At 35.9% G+C, this 10,094-nt stretch overlaps 1 protein-coding gene across 7 annotated transcripts in view; it reads left to right on the forward strand.

Annotated features, from left to right (window-relative positions):
- Positions 1–10,094, forward strand: part of LOC112626020 (ankyrin repeat and KH domain-containing protein 1) — a 132,750-nt gene that overhangs the window by 64,361 nt on the left and 58,295 nt on the right. For 3 of the 7 annotated variants that reach the window (XM_025387710.1, XM_025387713.1, XM_025387712.1), the window contains one exon: positions 2,994–3,232. The exons of 3 other annotated variants lie outside the window; for them this stretch is intronic. In XM_025387710.1, coding sequence (XP_025243495.1) covers positions 2,994–3,095 — 102 coding nt within the window. In that variant the 3' untranslated portion in view covers positions 3,096–3,232. Of the gene's footprint in view, positions 1–2,993; positions 3,233–10,094 lie in introns of those variants that run through there. One more of the 7 variants, XM_025387706.1, reaches the window with a different exon arrangement.

The raw sequence follows: 10,094 nt of genomic DNA on the forward strand, positions 1-10,094 counted from the left end.
TCTTCCTTCTTCTTCCTTTTTTAAACAGTTTAATTTCCTAATTTCTGATCACAGCCCCTATGTGTGCATTATCTACAAAAACCTTCTTGCCTAGCACAGTAGCTCAAGTCTGTAATCCCAGCTCTTTGGGAGGCCAAGGTGGGCAGATTGCTTGAGCCCAGGAGTTAAAACCAGCCTGGGCAGCATGGTGAAAACCCATCTCTACCAAAAAAAAAAAAAAAATACAAAAATTAGCAGGGTATGGTTGTGCGTGCCTGTAGTCCCAGCTACTCAGGTGGCTGAGGTGGATTGCTTGAGCCCAGGAAGCGGAGGTTGTAGTAAGCCGAGATTGCATCACTGCACTCCAGCCGGGGCAATAGAGGGAGACCCTATCTCAAAAAACAAACAAACAAACAAACAAAACTTACTGTGCTACAATTGGCCCTATTAATTGCTCCCAAAGCTTTGGTGAACTATAGAAAACACAAGAATAAAATTACTTTCTGACAGTATGTGAAGACACCTTTTACAAATAGATTTTTAAAAATCAAATATTTAGTCAGTATCTATTGACTTCATTCTGAAGGACAAGGAGAGTAATATATCTTCCACCATAGAATTTTCATGAGTTATTTAAGTGGATTCAGTTTGTACATTACTAGTCTGTCTTATTATATAGCTTCATGATTCCTGAATTCCTCAACTTGACTTATCTGTTGGCTGGCTAGTATTGGTATTTTGATTTGAATTTATTCTCCCCGCTCAAAAAGGAGGTAATAGGTACTTGCATATTTTAGAATACCATATGTTGTATTTATAAATGAATGTAGCCATGTATGAAATTATTGAATCACTTGTTCTTTCCCCTCAAAATTTTAAACCCACTATATTAGTGTCTTCTGGTACTGAGTATTGCCAAAGCCTGCTAGACTATTCTCCATTATATGTAAGTGACTCCTTTTTCTGTCTGGATTATTATCATAAAATTCTTTCATTATACTTAAACATCTGTGATTTCATCAGGATGTATCTAGTGTTAATTAGTCTATATTAATTTTTCCTGGGAAACAGTGAATGTTTTCTGCCTGAAGATTTTCGTAAGTCATAGTCTTTAATAAGTTGTCATAGTGTTTTATTTTTTAAATTTTTATTTTTTTTTAGTGGTGACTGTGGGGTGATATTTTCTTTTTTTTAAAGGAAGATTTCTTTCTGCTGTGTTTTTGACTATTTATTTTTCTATTCTGTTAACATCCTTTAAGATATTTACCATCCATATGTATGGTCTCCCTGATCTCCCTTATTTGTATTATCTTTATGTCTAATACATTTCTTTGTCCTTTTCTTCTGCATTGTGTCTTAAGCCTGTCATCCAGGTCACTATTTTTTTCTGTATACTTGTTTCTGCTTTTTTTTTTTCTTAAAAGGGACAGGGTCTTGCTTTATCCCCGAGGCTGGAGTACAGTGGCATGATCACAGCTCACTACAGCCTTAACCTCTTAGTCTCAAGCAATCCTCCCACTTCAGCCTCCTGAGTAGTTGGAACTACAGGCGCACACTGCCACACCAGCTAAGTTTTTATTTTTATTTTTTGTAGAGACGGGGTTTCGCCATGTTGCCCAGGCTAGTCCCGAACCCCTGGGCTCAGGCGATCTACCCACCTTGGCTTCCCAAGTTACTGGGATTACAGGTGTGAGCCACCATGACTGACCTGTTTCTACTTCTAAATGTGGTTTTCATGGCTTCACTGTTACTGCTCCCTTATCTGCAAAGCTTGGGACCAAAAGTGTTTTGGATATTTTTTTTTTTTGATTTTGGAATATTTGCAGAATATATATCCATTGAGCATCCCTAATCTGGAAATCCAAAATCTGAAATGCTCCATGAGCATTTCTTTTGAGTGTCATGTCAGTACTCAAGAAGTCTCAGATTTTGGAGCATTTCAGATTTCAGGTTTTTAGATTAGTGATGCTCAGTCTGTATTTAGTTTCTTCTATTCTTCCAAGTCACTTTCCAATCTTTTGTTATATAACTTTGTTCAACTATTTAAGTAAATATTCCCTGTTCTCTTTAATTTATTTGAAGGTAATGGGGAATATTTGACTAAAATTTTATTGTTTGTTTTGTAGGAACTTCTTGATAGGTTCCATGTTGGATACTCTGTGCTTATTATTCGTATTTTAATGGGACTTGCTATTTATTGAAATATGGGGTAGGGTAGCAGGGAAGAGGAAGTGAGCCTTAACAGTTAGCTTCTTAAAATCATATAGTTGTCTCAGGATACTGTCGTGCTGAATCTATACCATAAGAGCACGCACTTTCTTAGGGTAAGCACATCACGTAGGTAGGAAATTGGAGTGACAGAGTGAAGTCTTCTCTAGGCCACATTTCTTTTATTTGGAGATTTAGTTGACTCCGGTCAATGACTGAAAAGCTTATTGTGGTTTCCTAAGTTGTATCCCTGTCTCACCTTTAGATAGTTTATCTCAGTTAAGAGTCTATATCTAGAGAAAATACAAACATTCCATTTCTCGAGTTCTTTGAAGGTTCTTGTTTTAGTTGAAAAGTGTAAGCCCTAAGTACTTTTATAATGAGGGGAAAAACTATGTAACTATTTATCTTACAGTATTTTCCTCCATCCTCCCAACTTCTGATATGCCCAAATCTCTTGATTTCATTATTTTCTTTGGTTAGATGTTTTTAAATGTTGCTCTGTTTTTGTGGCTTTAGTTGTATTTTGAGACAGAGGCATGAATTTAAATAATTTTGCAGAAATATTTCTACATATATTAAGGTTTATATTGAAGTTTTATTGGTAAAAAACCGTAATAACACCCCCTTAAAAAATTTATACTCTGCTCCTGACATTACAGTCTCTACAGATGAGAATCTTTTTAGTTGAAGATCCTGAGTTAACAAAGCCCAGCATCTGAAGTATCGGTCACAAGGTCTTCATGGCCAAATGTGATTTTCGTTTTTGGAATAAGATCCGTGAGTTCTTCTTTTTCCTTTCGCAGGACAAGCAGGAGGACATGAAGACTATTTTGGAGGGCATAGATCCGGCCAAGCATCAGGTGAGGGTGGCCTTTGATGCTTGTAAGCTACTACGTAAAGAATAGATGTTGTAGGTAACCAGAACTCTGGATATCTGAATTCCAGCCAAGAAGTTCCAGGACCCTGCTGGGTGACAAAGGAAATCCTCTTCAATTGAAAAAGATTATGAAGTCCCAATAAAAAGAGATTTGCATTACTGGTAGTTTGTTTCCTTAGTCTTCTTTCTCAGTGATATTCCTAAAAAAATCTCTTAGGCGAAAATAGATTTTCTTATTCAGATAGTTCTTGTACATTCTCCTTTATTGGGAGAGTTAGTATACCACGGAGAGAAAGTCTCAGTAATAAAGTCCTTTGCATTCAACTTTGTTTATCAAAAATCTGAAACTCAGAGTGATATTAATACATTGGATTGTTTTAAAAATAATCCTCAAATAAACAATTAGTTTAGCAAAACATTTACTATATAGTTTATGCCCTAATTTCTGTAAACTAGAAGTTTAAAATTTTCTTCTTAAAATTGTCTCTTATTATTCTGAAATTGGTTTTTAAGGTGAATATTTTTTCATAAGAAATATTTCTTTTGAAAAAATGTGTGAATTTGTGCCCAGTGGTTTTAAAAGTCAAATAAATTTAATATCCATTATAATCCAAAGAAATTTATTTAAAATCAGGAGTAGGTTTTAATTTTAAAATTAGGAATGAATTGTGATTAGATCACAAATAACTTAGGCCATCTAAGTTTCTTTTTTTTTTTTTTTTGAGACAGTCTTGCCCTGTTCCCTGGGCTGGAGTGCAATGGCACCATGATCTTGGCTCACTGCAGCCTCTTCCTCCCAGGTTCAAGTGATTATCCTGCCCCAGCCTCCCGAGTAGCTGGGGTTACAGGTGCGCACCACCACAACCACCTAATTTTTTGTATCTTTAGTAGAGACAGGGTTTCACCATGTTGGCCAGGCTGGTCTCGAACTCTTAACCTCGTGATCTACCTGCCTCGGCCTCCTAAAGTGCTGGGATTACAGGCATGAGTCACTGTGCCCGGCCTAAGTTTCTTAATTCTAAACCTCTCTTAATCATGATGCTTATTAGGTGTCTTCATCATTGGCTTGTTAAATGAGAAGCTGTTTTATTTATTCTGTTTAGATTTTTTTTTTATTTCTTTTTTTTTGAGACAGGGTCTCACTGTGTTGGAATGCAGTGGCATGCTCTCGGCTCACTGCAACCTTCCCATCCCAGGCTCAAGTGATCTTCCTGCCTCACCCTCCCGAGTAGCTGGGACTAGAGGCGTGCGCCACCATGCCCAACTAATTTTTTTTATTTTTATAGAGATGAGGTCTCACTGTACTGTCCAGGCTGGGTATATTTATTCTGTTTTGAAGTAAGTTTATTTCACAAAATGTGGTGTGAACATGTGAGCTTCTACTCAGTTTGTATGATATTGCAGGCTCCTATCAAGAATGTAAAGCTGAGTGTTATTTCAGATCAAAGTAATTCTTTTTCCCTGGATTTGTTAGAGGAAATGTAATTGTAAACCTTTCTCTCTAGTTGCAAGTCTCAAAACTTAGGATTTTTTTTTAAAATGAGTTTTGCAGCCCCACATTTACAGGTTCAGATTCCATAGATCTGAAATGGTGGGGTCTGCATTTGTACTAATATCTCAGGAGATTCTGATGACAAGTTCTCCATATCTTACACTTTGAGACATTGGTAGAGGCCATACAGATTATTCTGCATCGTTGTTGAGTTCTTTACTTTTTCCATCTTTGCTTTATAATCGATCATTTTTCTTCCATCCAAATTGAATAAACTTGGTTTTTCTCTCTGTTACTTGTGATTTTTAGAAAATGTGTGCTAAACACAAGCCTTAGGACCAGTGCCTCTTTTTGCCATATCGGTTCTCCTGAGGGATATGAATCCAATCAGTAATAGTAGATCACTAGTAATGATTAATATACAGTGGTGGGTTGAAAGAACATACTCCCCATGGAAGAATGTTGGAATCCTCTAGTACATACAGTATCAAACAGTCTCCCTCCCTTTCTCTGTGATTTTGGTCTTTCTCCTTAGAGAATGTCCTCCCTCCAACTCCAAAAGACATTGCCTCTGTAGTATAGTTACAATCCTTAAATATGTCTTCGGTGCCCTGTAGCTGTGATTTTTTTTTTTAAGGGAAATTAACTTATTTTAAATAAAATAAACTTAATTTAAAATAAAATTTTGTTATCTAAAGCCAAATAGAAAAAAAATTCCACATTTTTTCTTATAGTGCTCATTCATCAGAACCAATTTTTTTTTTTTTTTTTTTTTTTTTTTTTGGGACTGTTTTTTTTTTTTTTTTTTTTTTTTTTTTGTGGAGATGGTCTTACTTTGTGGCTCAATATAGAGTACAATAGTGTGATTATAGGTCACTGCAGCTCTGAACTCCTGGGCTCATGGCATCCCCCTGCCTCAGCCTCCTGAGTAGCTAGGACTCCAGGTATGCACCACAATGCCTGGCTAATTTTTAAATTTTTTTCAGAGACAAAGTCTTGCTATCTTGCCCAGACTTGTAGTGTATTTTTTATGGATATATTTTTAGGGAGCTTATGAGCTCTAGTAATCCACTTATCAATGCATTTCAACTGTTAGTAATGACCTTACCTTAATAAACTTTAAATGTGACCTTACCTTCCACTTTTTAACTTTTTTATTAAGGAATAGCAGATAAACATTTTTTTTTTTTTTGAGACGGAGTCTCTCACTGTCGCCCAGGCTGGAGTGCAGTGGCACAATCTCAGCTCACTGCAAGCTCTGCCTCCCGGGTTCACACATTCTCCTGCCTCAGCCTCCTGAGTAGCTGGGACTACAGGCACCCGCCACCACGCCCGGCTAATTTTTTGTATTTTTAGTAGAGATGGGGTTTCACCATTTTAGCCAGGATGTTCTCCATCTCCTGACCTTGTGATCCGCCTGCCTCGGCCCACCACAGTGCTGGGATTACAGGCGTGAGCCACCGAACCCGGCCATATATACGTATTTTTAACTTTACTACTTAAAACTAGGAAACTTTTGTCAATTTCTTAAAAATCTAAAACTACCTATGGAATACACAAAACTCCTAATACATTTCTTTTAAAGCCAAGTTCTCTCTTTCTATGTTACTGTGTATTGAATGAGTTCTTTTCAGCTCTCTCCAGCTTGTTTAAATATAAGTACAAATGACTTACAGTCAAGAAGGTAAAGTCATTATTAGTATATAGAAAAATGAATCTAAAAATACGTAGTTGTGCCCCAAAACAACAAGTTTAAAGATCTCCATGGACTAGAAATGAAGCATGGATCCACAGTTTAAGCTATAGTTCCCAAGGAGAATTAAGGGCTAAAAAAATACACAATGGGGGCTGAGATTTCAGCATGTACAGAGGAATAGGGAGTGAATGCATTTCACATGTAGTACATCAGTAGATCTAGTCTGAATAAAGGAAGGAACTGGGATCTTATTGCCCTACCTAAACCAAAATGGATTAAAAAAAACTTGGAGCAACTATCTAGGGTTATGGTTAGAAATTAGCAAATTGTCACATCCAGGTTATATGTAAAAAAACAAACGCAAAAAAAACTACAAAAAAAAGGCCAGGGGGAAGAAATTAGCAAATTGTCATTAGGAGAGGGAAGAAGCAGAGACAACCATGTGACTAAAAACTTGGAGGACAACATTCTTGATTTAGGGAACGGAAGTGAAATACCTCTATGAGACAAGAACCTTAGGTGTCCAGCAAAATATCTACTTCTGAAATGAACTCCAAGAGCCAGACTGAGGCAACTTCCAAAACATCTGATAAGAAGGAGTACATCTGTGGATGGAAAAGAAACTAAAACAAAACACCTCCCATCAAAATGAGTTTCCTCAAATAAAAAAATTATAAAGCTGGAGAGCAAATCTTTATCAAGAAAGATAGTCAAAATGTAAACAAACAAAAAGCAAATTATAATACACTCAAGGAAATTGAAATAAATTTTAATCTTGAGAATTTTAAACATGTTTATTTTAAACTATGACCAGTAACCATAAAACAATGTGAGGTAATAAAGCAAAAGCTGATAATTACGTATAAGAACAGCTGTATATAAAATAAAACAAAGTAAAAGTTTTGGGGGGTAACCTCAATATATAGGGTAAGACAGCATATTAGACACAGTTGAATACATTAGTGAATAAATGAAGGATAAAACAAGAAATAATACAATAAAATATATAATAAAATATAATAAAGATAGAAAATATGAAAAAGAAATTGAGAGCAAGAGAATAGATTAGAAGCTCCACCATGTATCTACTGGAAGTTCCTGAAGGAGAGGATAGAAATGGAGGGGAGAGGAAATGTTTGAAGAGAGTGGTGGAGAATTTTCTAGCATTGTAGCTAGACATGAATCTTTGACTGAAGAATCATACCCATCACTAAGCAGAACAGTGAAACTGTGGAACTTTAAGGATAATGAAAAATGTCTTAAAAGCTATCAGAGGAAAAAAACACGTTACCTACAAAAGAACAACCATCAAAGTTTTGACATTCTCATCAGCAATAATAAATTACAGAAGATGATGGGAAGTAATATCCTCAAAATGCCAAGATAAAATAATACAATACAGAATTCTGTACTTACGTGCCATTCTAGAGAAGGAAAATAAACATATTTTCAAATCTACAAAGAATAAACGAGTTTACCATCATTAGACCCTTGTCAAAAGAACTACTAAAAGATACATACATCAATGAGAAGAAACAAGTGAGTCTTGGAGGAAGGCGTGGAATACAAGAAACTACGGTAAGCAAAGAAATTGATAAAACATATTATAAATACAAATGTTTGAGTTTAAAAACCTAAATTTTAATGTTTAAAACCAAAGTAGTACTAAAATTCTAGAAAACAATAGCAGGAAATTCAGAAGGATGTGTTAGAGAGTTTAAAAGCCACGCTAGAGTCTTTTGTTGTTGTTCAGGAGGAGAACGTACTGAATGAAGCTTTTTTTAAATAAAAATAGAATAGTAATCAGAACAAATATAAAGCTATTAAACTCGACTGTTAAAGGGCAGAGACTTCTGAATTAGAGTCAGAATCAAAATGTAGCAAATGCTGTTTGCAGGAGACAAACCTAAAGCAAAGTAATGAGGAAAGCTTGACAGTGATGGGAAAAAATTATGTAAAGCAATATTAATATCAGACAAAATGGAATTTTAAGCCAAAAGCATTTTTAGAAATGAATACTCCTCCAACTGAGAAAATAATTACCAATCAGTAACTAACAATCTACCATCCAAATAAAATATAAAACTGCAAAATTGCAAGAGAAATGGTCAGATCTGCATTTGTAGTGGTAGGATTTTTTTTCACACACTTCTCAATGAAACTGATGAATCAAACAGATAAAATGATTGTTAAAAATCAAATAATTTTTTATCTTACAGAAAGCTAGCATTCTGTTTCCAGTAAATATACTTTGTATTCTCTTGTAATACATGGAATATTTATAGAAATTGTCCATGTTTTAGGCCACAGAGAAGTCCGAAGAAACTCCTGAATCTTCATCATGTGGACTATATTCTCTGATCCCTCTTGCCTGGAAATTACACATCAACAATAAAGTCTTATTTAATTCCATACATTTAGAAATTGAAGGAAAATACTTTTTTTTTTTTTTTTTGAGACAGAGTCTCGCTCTGTCACCCAGGCTGGAGTGCAGTGGCGTGATCTTAGCTCACTGCAACCTCCACCCACCGGGTTCAAGCAATTCTGCCTCAGCCTCCCAAGTAGCTGGGACTACAGGTGCCTGTCACCACGCCTGGGTAATTTTTGTATTTTTAGTAGAGATGGGGTTTCACCACATTGGCCAGGCTGGTCTTGAACTCCTGACCTTGTGATCCACCCACCTCGGCCTCCCAAAGTGCTGGGATTACAGGCGTGAGCCACCATGCCCAGCCAGGAAAATACTTTTACGAAATTCATGGGGTTAAGAGGCAATACCAGTAAAAATTACATGGTAGAAACTGAGTTACCAGTGCACACCAAAACTTGAGAAGGGAGAACATACCTGAAGTTGTCCTTAGAAGGAAAATTGTAGTTCTGTATATCAATATATTAAAGATGAAAATAAATTTTAAAACAACAGCACAAAGGAAGAAGAAAATAATAAAAGCAGGAGAACACCTCATTCTATCATATATGGTATTCTATGGTACATGATATTCTATGGTATAGAATGAGGTGTTGCCCAAATCTAGGGAAAAAAATATAAAAGCAAAAGTTAACACAATAGAAAATAATTTTAAAAAGAGATACAAAAGAAAATATAGGGATGAAGAGTGAAATTAAAAGCTGGTTTTTAAAAAAAGATTACCAAAACAGATAAAACAAGCCAGGCTTTTTATTTATTTATTTATTTATTTATTTATTTATATTTATTTATTTAATTTTTTTAGGGGAAAAGGCACAGATAACAAACTTAAAAGTGAATTATAATTATAAGAGATCTTTAAAATTCAGTCAATAAATGTGAATGCTCAGATGAAATGAATACTAATTTTTGCTAGAAATATATAAATTATCAAAATTGACTCTAGAATAGGAAACCATGTATTACAAATTGAATCAGTAGTTTAAAATTACTCATCTGTAGAAGGTAAGAGGTTCAAATGGATTTATGGGTGAATTTTACCAAATGTTCAGGGTTTTTTGTTTTTTGTTTGTTTGTTTTGTTTTTGAGACAGAGTTCCACTCTTGTTGCCCAGGCTGGAGTGTAATGGCGCAATTTTTGCTCACCGCAACATTCACCTCCGAGGTTCAAATGATTCTCCTGCCTCAGCCTCCCGAGTAGCTGGGATTACAGGCATGCACCACCTTGCCCAGCTAATTTTGTATTTTTAGTAGAGATGGGGTTTCTCCACGTTGGTCAGGCTGGTCTCGAACTCCCGACCTCAGGTGATCCACCTGCCTCAGCCTCCTAAAGTGCTGGGATTAAAGGCATGAGCCACCGTGCCGGGCTGGACACCTCTCCCTCTCCTCTCCCCCTCCCCCCTCCCCCCTCCCCC

Source organism: Theropithecus gelada, chromosome 6 (genome assembly GCF_003255815.1).
Source record: "Theropithecus gelada isolate Dixy chromosome 6, Tgel_1.0, whole genome shotgun sequence".
Taxonomy (NCBI): Eukaryota; Metazoa; Chordata; class Mammalia; order Primates; family Cercopithecidae; genus Theropithecus; species Theropithecus gelada.